The sequence below is a fragment of the Perognathus longimembris genome, chromosome 12 (genome assembly GCF_023159225.1).
Source record: "Perognathus longimembris pacificus isolate PPM17 chromosome 12, ASM2315922v1, whole genome shotgun sequence".
Lineage (NCBI taxonomy): Eukaryota > Metazoa > Chordata > Mammalia > Rodentia > Heteromyidae > Perognathus > Perognathus longimembris.
The window spans coordinates 23,421,680-23,440,981 of record NC_063172.1 but is presented as its reverse complement, the minus strand read 5'-3'; the positions used below and the strand labels follow the sequence as shown (position 1 = coordinate 23,440,981).

At 36.0% G+C, this 19,302-nt stretch overlaps 1 protein-coding gene across 4 annotated transcripts in view; it reads right to left on the bottom strand.

Annotated features, from left to right (window-relative positions):
- The window catches only part of Rspo2 (R-spondin 2), a 128,369-nt gene that overhangs the window by 52,575 nt on the left and 56,492 nt on the right, over positions 1–19,302 (bottom strand). For 3 of the 4 annotated variants that reach the window (XM_048358773.1, XM_048358774.1, XM_048358776.1), the window contains one exon: positions 10,344–10,532. The exons of the other annotated variant lie outside the window; for it this stretch is intronic. In XM_048358773.1, coding sequence (XP_048214730.1) covers positions 10,344–10,532 — 189 coding nt within the window. The remainder of the gene's footprint in view (positions 1–10,343; positions 10,533–19,302) is intronic. 4 annotated transcript variants of the gene reach the window in all.

Sequence of the window (19,302 nt, the reverse complement as noted above, 5' to 3'; positions counted from 1 at the left end):
AAGTCAAAGGCCTCCACCCAAATAAATGGAAAAACATATGTCAACTAGTGTATATCTTGCCTTCTATTCAACCCCTGTCTAAGGAAAACAAGAAGAATCTCTTAATCCCTTCACACTCCAAACAGGCCAGAGGGCTCTGTAACCCTTTCCTGAAAGGGCTACAAAGTAATATTTCAGGATTTTCAGGACAGATGGTCTCCATTGAAACTAGTCAATTCTGATTTAGCACAGAAGTAGCCACCAACCCGACATACATAAGGAAGAATGGGTTGTTTTCCAATAAAACTTTATGTGTAAGTATTGAAACTTCTAGTTAAAATTATTTTCACACTCCACAAAATAATATCATCCTTTCTGGTTTTACCCAAACCACTCAAAAATGAAAATATTATTTTTAGGCTCAGGGCTCTACAGAAAAGACAAGAGGCTAGATTTTATTATTGGGTCACAGATTGTTGGCCTGAAGCTAAGGAATGACTAAAAGGGATACAAACAAACAAAGGAAAAGGTTTCATTCTGGAAATACCAAATGGCAGTATTTAAGTCTGGGGAGGCAGAAGGAAGCCTCCCATTCACTCTCTGCCTGGATGCACAAGACAAACACCAATATAAGGACACCAGAATTCAGTTATTCTTACAGGGGAAACTTTTACACTTATATTTTTCATACTATTTTGATAAAGATATCTCCTGGTGAGGGATCAGTAGTCAAAAATTCCACCCTATTTGGATAAATGTATCCATTTTTGCTTGTTGTAACATTGATTTACAAATGAAGGAGCTGGTTGGAAAGGAAAGAATAATTTTATATATCCATATGTTTTGGCTGAAATCAGCCTAACATTTATTCTGAGTCTTGTGGTTTGATATATTTAATCAGCTTTTTTTTAATGGAGATGGCTTTGCCATGTCCACCCATGTGGTTTGATGAGTGAAAGCAGAGACATTCTCTGCTGACCAATGGAATATAACAGTTCCACCTAGGCTGGCCATTGTTCTTGGGTCTGCTATCTGCTCTGTGCATAGGGATATGAGTATGGCCTTCCTAGGTTTCTCAGATACAGATGAAAAGCTGTCATGGAAGGCCTTACAAACCAGGTCCTTTGCAAAGAAAATCAAAAAACATCATCTGGTTTCTCATGGGGAAATATAATTATTTATTCTTGCTCTTTAGATATGTATTTGATAAAATTTGGGTCCCATGCCAAGAGAGAGTTTTCTATATAGAATTATGTAATAGCAAAATGAGGACAATGGCTGCTTCACTGCTATGCATAAGAACATTACACAAGCAAGTGTGCTGGTAAACATTCATTATGGAAGTTGCTAATAAGAATCCTGACCTTGACCAGGCAGATGGCACATACCTACAATCCTAGCACTCAGGAGACTGCGACAGGGAGGAAAGCTTAAATTATATAGCTCTTTTATTATTTTTAAATAAGATCTTGCTAATTATTTTTTAAATAAGATCTTGCTAATTAATTTTGCCGGGGTTGGGGATGAAATTGCAATTTTTCCTGCCTCCACTTCCTGAGTAACTAACATTACAAGCATATGTCATGACACCTGGTCCTGTATATATTGAAGCATTACTTAATATTCCCATAAATATGCAAAATATTTATGTACAAATTGAAAAATATGATCTAAGTCTCTCCATGGCTCAACTCAAGTCCAGAATCAAGTTTAAGCTCTTAATTTTAAAACAAAGAACACATTTATCAGTCATACTTTTCGCCATCTTTGGGCTTATTTCAACCTATACTTTTTAATCGTAATCACATTGAGCTATATGTCTGATGTTTCCTCCAGACACCATATGTCATTCCAGAGCCCAGATACCTATGACATTCTCTCATAGCGATGGCCAGTTAGGCTCACCATAATCCCTATTCCAATCAAGAGAAAAGAGCGGTCTATTCTGGCTTCCCAGAGCCTAGCATGGGTGCTTGATGTTGTAGATGATGGCAGATGTATCTGCTGAATGACTCACTTAATCTATCATTTTAGAATAAACACTAGAACACACTCTACTTTGTATATTCTAACACAATAACATAACTTTATTACAAACAAAACCACTTTAGATTAGAATGTATTATGAAACTGGGCACCAGTTATACAGTATAATCAATCACCAATTGATCACATATGTATAAGAGCTATTGTAAAGCTCTTATGTCTCATTTTTTGGTTCATGCATATTCCTTTGCTGTAATCACACAGAGATGAGGACTGGAGGGAAAGATAATACTGAAGAAGCTAGACTGACAAGATAAAAGTCACAGAAGATCAATATGTTCAAAAGGAGCTGCCAACAACAGATTTTACTCTGTTACCAAGATGATTTTGTAGGTGAGCTCATGAGAGTTATTAAGCAACTGTTGTTCCAGAGTGTATTACGTAATTTGTCTAGGCTTGCAAAGTACTTACTGTCAGAGCTCACATCAGAGCCCAGCATTCCTTCTAATCCACTGTTCTTTCAAAGATGGGATTTACCACAAATTGATTTTTCCCTTTAGTAGATAAAATTGAATGTCTTAAAATCTTTAATGGAATTTGAAACACAGAATCTTAAACTGACCATTTATTAAAGTAAAAATGGTTAAAGGAATTTTGAGATTTTTTTCCTAATACTCTTATTTATAATTATGAATAGCAGTTTTGTCTATGCTTCATGGTGGATGTTTTAAGGGAACAATACAATGAAACACAGCCTTTTATGTCAGCATTCTTGAGTATGATAGGGAGGCCTTCCCACTGCTTACTTTAGTGGAATTTGGAGAAATACTTGCTATATAAGCTTTAATACCCATAATTGTTGGAACAGGGGAGAAGATAGATGAAGAGAGGTAAATGGAGAAGGGAGTCAAAGAGAAGAAGGGAAATAATTCACTAAATCTCGGGTGTGTGTGTGTATGAACGTATACACATATATATACATATATGTTAAATGTATTTCTATGTATCTGAAGACAATGTACAGGACAGAACAAATGTTCACAGAAATTGGCCAGTGAAGGTTTGATTAATTAGATAAAAACATCTTCTTCTTGAAGAAATATTAAAAATGCATTATTATTAACTGTATTATCCAACCCAATGCAGTAAGAACTACTAACCTTTATCTCTACTCAATCTATGGAACAAAGATTTCTGACATATAATGTACTAGTTCTTATTAAATAATAGAGGGAAAATAGTGGGATTTTGATAGAGCATGTGCTTTTTCTATTAAATAATGGTCTTTGCCAACTCATTGAAAAGACAAAGATGACTTTGAAAATGTCTGTCATGTGACAAATCATTTCTCACATTGTCCCACTACCTCCCTAAATAGCACATTTTAACAACTCAAGAAATTCACTTATCTGCTAATTTTCTTAAATGTTAAATGCAATTCATAGGAATGGCATTACATGTAAAAATAATTTCACCTTCTCAGTTCCACACTTTTATAAAGTAGTCCATTTATAGATCAAAACTGAAAACACAGAAAACCCATGGGTCAGTAAACAAAGAACCTGGGATTTCAGCAAAGAGACATTCTTTTACCACATGCTAGTTGATGAATTTGAATAAGCCAGTTCATTTCTCTAGACTTGAATCTACGTGTCCCTCAGACATGGACCTGAGCTGTTGAAATGATGAGCCCCCCCCCCCAAAGGTATGCAAAATAAGGACTCTTTGTTGGTAGCAATCACATAGCATCTGACCCACAAGAGCAACTAACATAGCTGAGCCCTCTCTCATTCTCTCAAGGAGGGCTAAGCTATCTGGAACATTTTGATCATTCAATAATAAGTATTGAGCATCTTTGAGATGCCAACCACTTGGCCAGCTAACATCAGACAATTAAACTGTAGCTCTGATATGACAAGGCAATTAGATCCTATTCCTAAAACTAAAATCAATTTACCAATATTTTATTTTATCCAAGGCATCAGTATATGAAAATGTAGCCAATTATCTTGCAGAGAAGATTAGCTGTGTTTTGTTTTGTTTTTAAGAAAGCCTGAAAGAAGAGACTTGACAAGTAATGGTATCCTAATTATCTTCTCATAAGAGGACAACAGAATAAACCTTAGAGAATTATACAATGTTCCCTCATGATCCTCAAGGAACAGAACAATGTTCCTTCTGAAGAGCAATTTCTGAACTTTGCTAAATTATAGTTACAGTTTTATTCAGCTAGCAGCTGCTATTTTGTAGCATTTCAGGCCAATGTGAGCACCTTCTGCAGGATTGCCAGTAGGACAGCTTCCCTCGTTGGGAAAGAAAATAGCATAAGAGGATACTCCAGTTCAAAGTGAAGAACTGCTCATCTCACCCAGCTTTTCCAGGGGTCAGGCAGATACTACATTTTCTCCTGTGATATGCTTTGTGCTACTGGTTTCCCCAAGAGAAGCTGCAATTTAGCTCTGCTTCTAACTGCATGGGTAGGGTTTTGTTGTTGTTTATTTGTTTTTACTTCTGGTTTTCTGGCCATTTGTTGGAGATAAGAGTCTCATGGACTTTACCACCCAGGCTGGCTTCAAACTGAAATGCTCAGATCTCAACTTCCTGGGTAGCTAGGATTACAGATGATTGCCCAGTTTACAGGTTTACAGGTAGGTTTTTAAACTTCTTTGTCTTTTCAGTCCTAAATTGTAACATTTACCCTCATTATAGGTGCTTACTAACATTATAGGTTACAATGTAAATGTTTGCCTAGTAATAGCTTTCATAGGAGAGCAATGTGTGTTATACTCATCAGCTGATGTGTAGATTAAAATTCTTTCTACAATTACTTAAAGACAATGTATGTGTGTGCACATGCATGAGTGTGTGTATGTGGTGTGAAATTCCTTATATCCAGTATCTCAGAACATGATCTTATTTGGAAAGGGGTCAATTCATTCAGATGAGTTTTCCAACTACCATGTGGGTGTCACTCATTCAATATGAGTGATGCTCTTTTAATATGGAAAATTTTTTTGTTTGTTGTTGTTGTTGTTGTTGTTGTTGTTGTTGTTGCCAGTCCTGGGGCTTAGACTCAGGGCCTGAGCACTGTCCCTGGCTTCTTTTTGCTCAAGGCTAGCACTCTACCAATTGAGCCACAGTGCCACTTCCGGCTTTTTCTGTTTATATGGTGCTGAGGAATTGAACCCAGGGCTTCATGCATGCCTCTAAGCCACATTCTCAGCCTATGGAAAAATTTGGAGACACAAACATACGAGGGAAGCCAGGCACTAGTGGCTCACACCTATAATCCATCCTAGTAGCTACTCAGAGGGCTGAGATCTAAGGATCACTGTTCAAGGCCAGCCTGGGTAGGAAAGGCTATGAGACTCTTATCTCCAATAAACTACCAGAAAGCTGGAAATGGAGCCATTGCTGAAAGTGAGAGAGTGTTAACCTTGAGCAGCAAAGCTCAGGGACAGCACCCAGGCCCTGAGTTCAAGTATCAGGACTGACAAAACAAAACAAAAAAACAGGAGAATGCTATGTGGAAATGAAGGCAGACATCTATGGGGTGGCCAGAAAACCATCAGAAGCTAGAGGGTGGAACATACACTCTCTGAAGCCCTTGGAGCCATAGTCATTCTTACACATGGGTGAGTGGGACAATAAATCTCTTGGGTAAGGTACCCAGTCTATAGAACTGCATATGATACTCTCTATCTCTACATGGAGGTAAGGGGAAAAAAATGATCAAGATGCATTGGACTCATAAATGGACCTATTGACCTAAAATCCCTTTGTACAACTACATAAAGATAATTTGAAAAAATAAAACTTAAAGGAAGATCACTGGAATCACCCTTTTCACTTAAGAGTTAAAGAAATAGCTGCTCTCGAGTATGTTGAGACGGTAGCATCAGCATCAGTATAAATTCATGGAAACACAGAATATTACACCAATGGTCTAATGATTATCCTTAATTCTTAGGGCTAGGGCATTGGGAATCTGAAAATATGCAATTCATCCATTGTCAAAGAGTATATTTGAACACCTGATGGCTTTTTAACATAGATGCTAGCTATGGATGGAGCCAGAAAGAGTTGACTGAACTACAATTTCTGTACCTTGCCTCCACATATGTCTTTCTTCTTCCTTTCAAATAATGTCAAAAATGACAGTTCTTCTATTCATTATGAGATATATTGTACTCAAAATTTGGGTCAGAAACTTTACTAACAAAATCTAAATAAAACATTAAATTCTAAAATATCAAGACACTATTATAAATTAGAATAATATATGTGTCAGGATACATAAAACAGGGATATCTTGGGGAAGGAGGAAGAGGTTATGAGAAAGCGTTTCCCTCACTGGTAATAATTAGTATATATCTAGGATAGTCTTAGCAGATGGTCACATTAGCTCAATAGCTACGTACGTATGAACACATAAGATGTGAAATAAGCGAAATGATGTCCAAGATATAGAACCAAGTGGCTTATCTTTGTTGTTATTTTTAATGTACTATATGAAATTATTTATTCTTTCTTTTTTTATCTTCCCTATGGTTTAGCCCCTATTGTCATTGTATTTGATAGTGGTCCCCTGGGAATGATATATATATTTGCCTGAATTAGGGAAGGGAAGGGGGACATCAAAGTGGTGAGACAAAGGGTAAAAGGTGAACCAATGCAACAGCAATACTTACAAGACAATATGATATAAATTAATAAACTAACTGTACAACTCAGTGGGAAGATTGGGGAGGAGGGAAGGTAGGAGAAAAATGAGGGAGGAGGTAACAAGATTGACAAGAAATATACTCACCATCTGACGTATGTAACTGTAACCCCTCTGTATATCACCTTGACAATAAAAAATTAAAAGAAAAAAAAAAGAAAGTGAGGAGGAGCAGAGGGGGATGGGATGGGAGGGGAGGAGAGGGGAGGAGAACAGCAAAGTAGCAGAGGGTTGTCCTGGAAGTCATTCTAGTGCCTTCCACCATGACCACCATGGTAGTCTATGAGCAGATATACATTCATAAGGGAGGCACAGAAGGATTCAGTTTTCCTCACAGTATCCTCAGATACTCAGAGAGTACTAAAACATGTTTTTCACCAAACATAGAATTTTATTCTACAACTAGGGGCAGGTAAAGACAACATAATCCCATAGTAATAGTGGTTCTATAAGTTATTCTCTCAGCCATTGTCAGCATCCCCTGGGAATCTGTTTTAAAAAAAAATACAAATTCTCAGGTTCCACTTCAGATCCAGAGTCAGAAATCCTAGCACAGAATTCAGCAATTTGTTTTTGATTGTGCATGTTTGTGTCAAACCTGGGGAATACATTCTGGAATTCTTTCTCAAGTCCGTGGTTATATGTGAATCTTTTTTCCAATAATCCATTGCACTCTCTACTTATTGTCCGTGAACTTCCAATTCTGAGTGATATTTCTTTTATTAAAAATTACTAACAGGACAAAGAGGCCAAATATTCTGCTAAACATCCTGCAATGCCAATATTCATGTAAAAACCAAGTGTGCAATCTTACATATAATAAAAGAAAAAGCATAGCAGAAAATACAGTTTGTGCTTCTTTCATTAACAAGGTTCATTTAGAAGATCTTCTGAGTTACTGCCACTTAAAGAGTGTAATTTTCTTCTCTATTGTTGAACAATTATTTCTTAAGTTAATGGAAATAATTGCAATTATAAATTCAGTGTCTTCTCTAATTCTGATTTCTTTTATCACCTGAATACTAATAGCAATATAATATATGCAAAAAATCTATTAAGAAAGTAAGTCATATGAGAAGATCATAGCTATCAAGAGACCCATAATAAGAATTAAGAAATATTCCGTTTTCACTTGATTTTCAGGCATCTTATAGTGAGCACTTCCCGCTTGTACCAGACAAGTAATGATTTCCTATGGGTCAGTTAACTCCAACATTGATTGCATTCACTTACAATAATTGTAACTATGGCAGGCCTATCCTCACATATAAATTCTATTTCCAAAGCTGATTTACAATCATTGCACTCATTTCTGAGAAAATGAATCAACTTAGCCAAAATCGGTTAAGGAGCTTCTCTAAAGAAGACTGACAGTATACAGCAGAAGACACTACTAAGGGGTCCTCCAACAACCAGTATGCCTAGGATGGGCCTGTTTAATAACTACCCTTTACAATTATTAACAGAAACCCTTTCAACCCCAATAGCCTGAGATGACCAAAACATTGTATGGCGAGAAGGTTGCTTACAAATCATTTGTAGCTCTGGAATTTCAATACATGCCTCTATCTAACCACACTTTTACCTGTCTCAACTGTGTACAGCCTGAATTGAAAATTGAACAGAAGAGTCCTGGACTCAAATCTCCCCCACAGGTACTATAAAGTAATCTGAGACTATTTCAAGGTGGATCCCATCTTCCGAGGTGGTCATAAACTATTAAAGACAAATGATTCAGTAGCTCAGATCTATACCTTAAAGACATAATAAATGTTTGCAAAACATAATTTACTAATACCTGATGGGAGTCTGTCCCAATTATGCAATTCCATGAAATGAAAGTAAATCCACATTTCTATCTCTGCTACTGGTAAGACTGTTTACCTTGTCAACATAGCTCGGATCATAGGACCAAATTTAATTTTCTCTCTTCCCACTGTGTAATGAATTGCCAAATCCATTGTTTCTGTTTTTCAAACCTCTGGAACTCAATTCCTACTTATTTATCCTCAAAATAAAATTGCTGCTCTGGAATTGTTCCGATACCTTTCTTCAATTTTTTGATCCTCTCCAAATCTCCATCGGTTCTGTTCCAGTATCTCAAATAAAGCAAGCTCTTTAGTCCAGTGTTAGCTGGACTGATAATGGTGGTCTTTTTAGCCTAGCACTCAAGACCATTATTAGTTATACTCAAGTATCCCTTTTCACCTTCAACTCTAACCACATCTAACCAAGTACAAGCTATCCCATGGTTCTTATCCAAGGGTGGCACTGCTCTCCAGTTCCAGTGTTTGAAAGTGTTTGAGGATACTTTGCTTGTCACGGTGTTTGGAGAGCATAAAGGACTTTTAATGGGCAGGGACTAAGGGCATTAAATGTCTATCAATGTAAGACATGTCTTGTGAAACAGAATGACCATATGGAAATGTCAAATAATTAGCCAGGTAAGACATTCTTCAAACACATCACATGTGCATTGTTCCTTCTTTCTAGAATTTACTTAACCCTCGCTGTTTCTGCTTTCTCTAAAAATACTACTGCCCTTGGAAATACAACTAGATTTCTTTCTTATCTCAAGATCATCTTGGCTGAGTAGTTAGGTGTTGAAGATATATGTCAATGATTTAATACCTACTGATATAGCATGTAATCCTATAAATGCATGTGAATGCTATAAATAATGAATAAACTGCTTGTTTGTTATTTTACATCCTTGTCTCCTTTTCTCCAATTCCTTTACTCCCTAAAACTTCCTTAAGAGAAAGGATGTTTCTCTCATTTGAAAGACTAATATTCACTTAGAAGATGAGAAATAGTCTATCAATGATTTTTTTTTTTTTTTTTTTTTTTTGCCAGTCCTGGGCCTTGGACTCAGGGCCTGAGCACTGTCCCTGGCTTCTTTTTGCTCAAGGCTAGCACTCTGCCACTTGAGCCACAGCGCCACTTCTGGCCATTTTCTGTATATGTGGTGCTGGGGAATTGAACCGAGGGCTTCATGTATGGGAGGCTAGCTCTCTTACCACTAGGCCGTATCCCCAGCCCCTCTATCAATGAGTTTTGGGTTAAGACACAAACTGTAACAAACTAATTCATACAGATAGAATACCATTTTAACAATCTTTTTACCTTGTTGAACTTAGAATTTAGGATACTTTCAAATACAATAATTAGTTGTAATGTCTTTCTCATTAAGAGCAATTTTTAAAAAAAAAATTGCAGGTTAAATAGATATTTCCCAAATAACAAAAAAGCAGTTTAAGAAACACAGCAAACAAAAGAGAATGTTCCCAATATTTAAATTCTTTTGTGATTTTTTTCATCAGTTGCTTTTTGTTGTTGTTTGTTTTGCTTTGGTTTGTTAGGAAGTTCTTAGTCATTGTAAGCAATGAGTAAGAACTCTACAAAGTTCTGTTTAACAAGCATGTGTTTGAGATTTTTTACATGAAAAATATGTAATCTAAATAAATAAAACTTGTGGGACTACCTGGTATACAAATATGAAGTAAAAGTGCTGCCATCCTATCTCATTCTTTTGTTTGAACTTAGATATTTCTATAGCCTATTAAACTTATGCTTTTCAGCAAAAAATTTCAAATTAGTTCATCCCCTGAGTTGTCGATCCATAAAACATGATGGAGAAAAGTCCAATGCTCACTTGCACATCTGTTCATATCTGGGGCACGGTGTCCGTAGTAGCCAGATGGGCAGGAATGGAGGCACTCTCCATACTGGCGCATCCCTTCTCTTCGAAGGAAGAAGAACAATTTCTGCTGGCATCGGCTGCACCCATTGTCCTTTGAGCAAGACAAGCAACCTTTGCAAGTGGGATTTGATACATAGCTAGCTGTAAAAGGAACACAAAAGAGCAAGAAGAAACCATGTTTAAATATGAGTAGGATCAGACTTCTGCTCTATATACCATGTTAAAACTGTCTTGTCTTCATGATCTACTTAGAAATATGAAATATCACCATCCCCACCATGAAGGAAAAATAAAAAGAAAGATGCAGCAGCATAAAGAAACTCAATGAAAGCCATTGAACCATGGAGGCAAAGGAGAAAAAAAGAATGGAATATCAGTAAGGTTAATCTAACCAAATTGTAATGTATGTATGTGTGAATGAGTATCGTGAAACTCTTTGTATGATTAATATACACAGATATAAATGAATCACGGGAAAGTAGAACAGGCTATGTTAGGGAATAGTGGGTACAAGCATGAGGGGTTGGGCCAGCAAAGATGGTGAATGAGGGTTAATGTGATAGAAGGACTTTCTAGGCTTGTATGAAAATTAGAATAATCAAACTGTTGATATCATTTCTAAAAGAGAGAGGGATAAGGGAGAAAGAAAAAAGGGGTCAGTTTAATCAGGAGTGGGGTATATTGCATATCTGTATGTAAATAGCATAATTAAACCTATCCTTCTACAATTAATATATGCTAATAAAAATCCTTTTTAAAAAGAAGCTGAATACCCAACCAGAGGAAACTTGGAGGTATAGTTGAGGCCAAAAACTGAAATTAAATAAATTAAAGATTAGACCAAACAAAGGTAGTGTTTGTTGCAGGGTCCTTAATCCAGACCCAGAAATAGGCATACAAGGAACTGACATTTAGCCTGCTTTACATGGATATGGAGTTGAGAGAACAGTTTGTCCACAAAAGTACTAGAATTCCTTATTCCAACTTTCCAGACAAAAGGAATTTAATTCTCAAATGAAGAAATGAGGATGATAATGAAGAAAAGGATGAGATAGGGAGGAAAGGATGAGAAAGGTAGAAGGAAAAGGGAGAAAAAGAAGAGGAGAGTTGGTAAATGAGAAGGAGGGAGGAGAGGGGAAGGATGAGCAGAGCAGGGAAGAGAAAGAGGAGGGAAGGAAAGGGGGAGGAAAATGGAAGTGGAAATGGGAGAAGAAGACAGGAGAGGGGAGGAGTGGCGGAGAGAAGATGAGGGGGGGAGACAGAAAGTAGAGAGGGGGAAGACAGGGCAGGAGAAAGGGAGAATATAACCTATGAGCACAGGAAACCCATACACAAGACATCCTGATGTGAGGTCTACATTCAAACTGTTACTATAAAATGGGACTTGTTAGCCAAGAAGTTAAAAGAAAAGTCTTGTTCAGATCCAGGAAAATATCCAAGGGGAACAATGAAAAAGATTTATAAAGCTCTAGAAATTGTCTATAATCAATAGACTTCCATGAAACATCCATGAATATATGTATTATCAAAATCCAATAAACAGATTGTATAAACAAGCAAATCTTTATGAGGAAGTCATCCATTTCTGCAAAAAGCAAAATTCATAAGGAATCAGAAGAAAATATCCCCAAACATGGGAATAACAGCAATGAGATTAAAAATTAGAAGAAAAAAATTTTAATTAGGTGGAAAAATAAAAACCATTCTATGGATAAGTTGAATAATAGACTGGAAGTTAGTAACTAACAAATAAATGTAAGGAGTTATAGGAAAAAATATAAAAAAGTAAGAAGCAGGCAATAAAATATGAGCGGGGGCCAACACACACTTATTTTTACAAGAGAATGAGTAACACATACTATTCAAAGAGATCGTGCTGATTAGTTTCCAGAACTAAAGAAAGACAAGTTCTTAGATGAAAAATGGGTCCAGGAAGGCTAGTAAAAATAAGTCTAAAGACAACTTAAACATTAACTTTAAATCAAAGAAGAGCAACATTACTTCTAGAAGAATAAAAATTTGATGCCAAATTTCTAGCAGAAACAATAAAAGTTACATAACGGGATACTATACTCAACATGATGTGGAAAAAATTACCAAACCATAGTTCCATAAGCCTAGAAATAAAGGGCAAATATTTTTCATCCAAAAATCAAGGCAAGAAATATATTTACAAACACACACACAAACACACACACACACACACATACACACACACACCTTATGAAAGAAAAACACTCTAATAAACTGTGTACTTAGGATAGTATAATGAAACCTACAAAAAAAAGTAAAATTCAAAATGCAATAGTGATTATTTCAATGGAAAATATGCTTTCAGAGCAACTAAAATATAAATTTTTAATAACATAATTATAATTTTGGAGTTTGTGAAAATAATAACACGGAAAACTTGAAGGAGAAACCAAAGTTAAAGCATTCTAAGTTTTGCCTTTTTAAGGTAAAACAATAGAAATTAAACATTCAGTACAATGTTCTTCCAGTAACTTTGAGGCATTGCCTACAGAAATAGCATAATGTCTACAACTCTTAGACCTGTATTGACGCAAAAAGATGTGATAAATGTACAAAGTATGAGCAGGACAAGAAGATCCAAATGTCTCTGAATGGAAAAGATAAAATTCATCTCAAGGGTAAAAAAGATCAATGCAAGACATATATCCCTTTATATTCAAACACATATATAATAAATAATTTTAATTCACAAATAATATGTAATTACATAAATAACATGTGATTTGGGACACTGCCATAATTTATTCAGCTTAGGTTGAGTTATAATTACCTTTTCATAACAAAGATCTAGATCCGTGTTACTATTCCTTGGAATTGTGGCTCTACCTGCAGTCTCTACTTACCCCACCCATCAAAGATACTTTCTTATGGGGAGCTTCATGCCTGCAATCCTAGCTACTGGGGAAGCTGAGATCTGATAAACATGGTTTAAAGCCCTCCCCAGCAGGAAAGTTACTAAGACTGTTAACTATAATGAGCCACCAATATAAGTTGGAACTGAAGTTATGACTACAGTGATAGAGTACTAGCCTTGAGCAAAAAAGCTAGTGAGCACCCAAGCCCTGGGTTCAAGCTCCTAAATGGGTCTCTCTCTCTCTCTCTCTCTCTCTCTCACACACGCACACACACACACACACACACACACACACAAATAACAGTATTCTTTTTCACTTCAATTTCTCTTGCTGAGTCTGTCCTCTTGCTTTTATACTCCCTAGAGTATTTCTGTTACACTTCAATCTGACCAGATGATTCATAAAGCAGTTACAAAGAGTTTTCTATTGCCCATCTATCCTCCCCTTCTTCCCCTAGCTGCCTACTGGAAAGAGTTCATTCTGATACTGTGCTTGGTATCCTGAGAAAAGCTTGCCTGAGTTTAAAAACATTGAGATATAGCTCAACTTCTCCATGTAAGACAGGGAAGAAATGGAAGGGGTTAGGTTGAGGAAAACTGGAGAAGATTATTAAATGTCCCTAACCAAGTAGGAAAGGTGGCCGAGAAAAACCCAATTCTGATTTTCAGAGTCATCCAGGAACATCATGTAAAATACAAAACCCACAGAGTACTGAATTTGGAGAAGCAATCTATGACTCGGTAAAAGACACAACCTTTAAATATGAGCCACTAGGAGACTAAAGCAGGGTTTCTCTCTGGAGCTGTGTCAAAAGCCACACTACAGAGCCCTTTTCAATAAGTCTAAGGAGTTTTCTGCCTACCTTCTACTCTTGAATGTAATTACAGATTTGGAAAAAGCTCTATCAAGGCTATCCAAATCCAAAACCCAGCTTTGAAGTGAGAAGAGAATTTTAAAAGTTCACATACACAGAGTAGTTTGGAGCAGAAGATTCCCTGTCTCCCGGCTATCACAGACTGAAGTTGAAGCTATACTTTTAGTTCAAAGGTTAAACCAAGAACTCTTTATCACCATAAATCACACTGCATAGGAAGAAGTAAAAAGGAAAAGGATTACAGAACCAAGGGAATCAACACAAATTAAAGGCTTTCGGTGTTGTTTTGTTTTTATGTATCAGAAGCCAACTTTCATCTTGACCACAAGGATTTCAAAGTCAACAGATCATGCCCTACATTTATTTATTTTTTAAGGTATTCTTGAAAGCATTAAAAGAAATAGCTCTATTTGCTTGAACCGGGACAGACTTAAACAATGAACATGACTTAAGAGAACACTTACCAGAGTCTATATCTTAAATATCTTTATAACCCTACACAAGAGGAATTCTCTTAAAGCAAAAGTGATGTGAGCCACACCCAGACTAAGTGGGGCCTCTTTGCTTCTTCCAGTCTTCTTCAGTCATTTATAACACTTTAAGGCTGAAGACAAGATCATAAGTGACTTTTGCCTCTTGCTCTATACCTCAAATAGACTTTCAGGGTAATTGCCCTCCAACTACCCTTATTGACTTCTCAGTCTGTACATCAGTAGCTTACTGGCAATTCAATAAGACTTTTCCATCTGTTATATAGTAACCTCACCAATCTCTGTGTCTAAGCATAGGCAAACAAGACATTTTTTAAAATCTGGATCTTAATAAGTTGAATGGCTCTGCCCTTTGCTATGAGATTTCATTCAAGTGTGCAGGTGAATAAACAGATTTTAATTCCCTGCTTTGATGATTATATTTATTTGTTCTCTCTGTGAGCTTCAACTTTTCCAACCCGGAAGCCTGCTGAGATCCAGAGCCTCATCCTTCCAACCAAAACACATTTCTCAATCTAGACCCACCCAACATTCTAAAGATGGAATAGGTCGTCCAAAACTTCAATATTCTGTAAAGGGTGATAGCTATTCTAGTCAAAAATAAAAATAAACACATACATCTCTTTGACAATAAAAGAAGTTCACAAATTCAGGAAACAAGAAAAATTATGAGACAGAGACAAGGGATCAATACCTGTATCGTGAACAATTTTAATCAAAAGAAGGAAATTGCATACTTCAAACTTACCGTTCTAAAATTCTAATTATTTCTATGTTGTACTTAAATTTAGAACCAAGTTTGACCCTATTTACAAATCTTGATGTTTTAAGTTTAATCCTTTGTCAAATCAACCTAGTTATTCACATTTTATCTCACATAAAGTAGTTTATATAGTTGTCGAATGCCCATCTGTTTCCAATATACTCCTGACACTTTCTAAAAGTGATGCCCTACTTCTAGAGTTAGCCCTTGCCAAGCGAGAAGTAATCTAAATTCCTCCAAGGCATTCCTGACAAAGGTTCTGATTCTGAAAACAACAGGATTAACAATACACTGTTGGCACCTTAGCATCACTCCATATTTGCTGGCTAAATAATGTTATGGATGCCACAGCTTTTAAAGTAAACCATTAGAATTAACTCCATGGATTGACATTAAAAAGTGCTACTTTTTTGTGTCTAACAGGAAGGTCAACGCATATATCAAAATAAATAACTATACATGGCATTGACCTGGATCCAGAATCCCATACAAATTAAGTTAGGACCATATCCTCCTTTATAGCTTAGCAACATTCATATTAAAAAAAACACCTCATAAATGTGTATACTACCATTTGTAAACTCCTTTAGACAATGTCATAAATTAGTGAACCACACAAGATTGAATTAAAATGATAAATACCTATCTTAAGAGACTTTGCTTAGTTTTACAAGTAATTATATTTACACAGAATAACTTACATAATATATAATCTAATTATTCATGTGAAGATAAATTTTAACACTAGATGTCACCATTATAACTACCATACCCTAGACTGGAAAATAAATTTCAAAATTTTAAATGTCAATATAACTTAGAGATAAATTTCTAAGTGTCCATTAAAGTTTTAAAGGGGCTTTATTTGCACAAATTCATTCTAGAAAAATAATGTGAGAATCATAACCAAGGGTGAAATTTGCACCAAAAATTCCCAGGTTTTAGAACTTCTGGAATTAAACCATAATTTCTCAACCTTCTTTTATTTTTCCTGAATTCATTAACAAAACAAAGAACAATATTTTTACATGTAACATTTACAAAGATTAAACATATCAAATAAGTAGTAGCTTTCAGAAATCCATACTTGGGAATATGGCTTAGTGGTGGAGTGCTTTCCTACTATACGTGAAGCCCTGGGTTCAATTCCTCAGCACCACATAAACAGAAATAGCTGGAAGTGGCGCTGTGGCTGAAGTGCTAGCCTTGAGCAAAAAGAAGCCAGGGACAGTGCTTAGGCCATGAGTGTAAGCCCCAGGACTGGCAAAAAAAAAAGTCTCCAGAAATCTATACTAATTGAAATTAATAGAAATGTTATTATTTGATACCTGAGTCCATTTTATCTATCTAAATTATTTCAGGAATAACAAATTGGATTAATACTTAATAGTAGAAGAAGTTCTTGGGAAATATTATTACTAAAAATTTATATGCCCCTCAAAATATAGCAATTCTAGAAATCATTATTCCTTTTACTTTCTTATTGGCAATATACATTATACAGAAAAGTAATAGGACTTATTATGACATTTTCATATGTATATATAAAGTTCTTTGAAATATAACCACTCCCAATTTTGCTCTCATTTCCCCTCCCACTTCTCCCTTTCTTCTTCCCGAATATGACCTCTTCTACTTAGAAGTGAGTATTCTTAATCACCTCAAAGCTGAAAGTTATTAATCATATCTTTTTAAGCAAAGGATGTATCCCACTGCCCCAAAACTCAAAGTTAAGCAAAAATAGATGTTAAAATATGAAGGGAGAAAGAAGCCCAAATCTATTTAAGCACATGAAGTACTACTATCTCTCAAAAATAAAGAAAAATACAATTTCATGTCCCTAATGACTTTCCAGTGCCAGTACTATTTGACATAAATCTCATACATAGATTGGCATCTCAAAAATACCCTTACTCCATGATTAACTAAGCCCTTCACAAGATTTTTTTCATTCAGTCCAGGCAAAGCAAAAATTCTCTATAAGAAATGTGTCACCAGTGTTTGAATGTGACTTAACTAAAATGTCACAGGAAAGCTCAGAGCACTCAATAACTGCAAGTTCAGGAACAAAGACAATAAAACATGGTATGCTAATGTAAATTTGTATGTGGCTTTGTTTGTGGGCACAAGAAACCAATAAAAACCAATAAGCCCATATCTTTCTAGTTGAACAAGTGACACACATCATTAGCCTTCAAGGAAACCTGCCATACTAGAGCAGATTGAAAGGCTATGCCAAAGGAAACCATTAGTAAAGTTGTCAGAGCAAAAATAATTTTGGCTGAACATCTTTTCTTTTTCAAATTTTTATTATCAAACTGATATACAGAGACGTTACAGTTTCATACGTTAGGCATTGGATACATTTTGTGTACTGTTTGTTACCTTGTCCCTCATACCCCCCACCCTCCTCCCCCTTTCCCTTTCCTCCCATGAGGTGTTCTGGCTAAACATCTTTTATCTCGAGACAAAGTAGTGTCCCTTCAACCTGGCTCATCCACAACTGAATCCAATGTGGGTTGCACACATGGGAATGTGACACATAGAAATGCAAGTGAGGCTGCTGAATCACTAGCAATAGAAAGTGCTTTGAGCATTCTATGTGCACCCAATACACCTTGGTCCTCATAGCTCAGCTTCTCAGAGCAAGCTCACAGATCTAAAATTGGACAGACAAGTTTTGTTCATTGATCAACTGAGAGTTACTTGGTCCTATTCCAGTCAGCTAGGGTGAGAACCTCGGGTAGAACATGACAATTCAAATGGAATACATGAGCTTTAAAAATTCTTCAGAGACATACATAGGTCCTAAGCAGTATTTACTAGCCAAAATCAAGTTTATAAAAAGTACACAAGAGCATACATCCTGATATAAAATTAAAATCATGAGCTCTCAATTCAGCACAAGTCATTCTCCAAGTGACAAAATATTTCCTGTAATTAATAACCACTTTGGAAAGCAAAGCCTTACTAAGTCTTATTCTTCTTTCCCCATTTATAAACTCTTTGACATAAAATCATATGCCATTTCTCAGCACTGGATGTGAAGGCTGACAAGTAATGAAAAAAATGTTTAAGAATCAGAGCACACCATCAAGTAACTATTCAGTAGGCTGAGACATAGAGGAGCATGGTTCAAAACCAGCCCAGGCAGAAAAATCTGAGACTTAATTTTCATTTAACCAACAAAATGCCAGACTATAAGTATGGCTCAATTGGTAGAGCACCAGCTAGGTGTCAATTAAGAGTATGAGATGCTAAGTTCAAACCCTGGTATTATCACATTAAAAAAAAAAAAAGTTGGGCAGGCAGTTTGGTCAAGGGATAGAATAGCCTAATAAGCCTAGCATAGCATAGGAATTGAGTTCAAACTTCAATATTAGAAATAAATAGAACATTAAAGCAAACAAAACATGTCACCAGTATCATTACTGTAATCACATCAGTTATTGATAAAGTTAGAAACATAGGATGGTCCAGTGTTGCTCGTTTTTCTAAAAATGTTTTTGAAACACACACACACACACACACACACACACACACACACACACACACACACACACCTTATATTCTATAAAGTAAGCCGACTGAATCCATGAAAGCAATGAACTTACTTCAGGAAGAAGCTCCAATGCCAAAAGAAAGTTAGAATGCATGTGATCCTCCTAAGCCCTGGCGAGAAATTGCTGTGTAGAACAGATTACTCATGCTTGAACTTGGCTTAAGCTTTCACAACAGTCTTAAACGACGGGTAGAAATACTGACAGACTGTTGATGCTAATGGTAACTGCAACAAGAGATCTAAATATACACATTTTTGAAGATTGAAACCATCTCTCACGTGGTTCCATGTTTATACATGGAGATAATCCAATTATTTAAATAGAAAAAACAA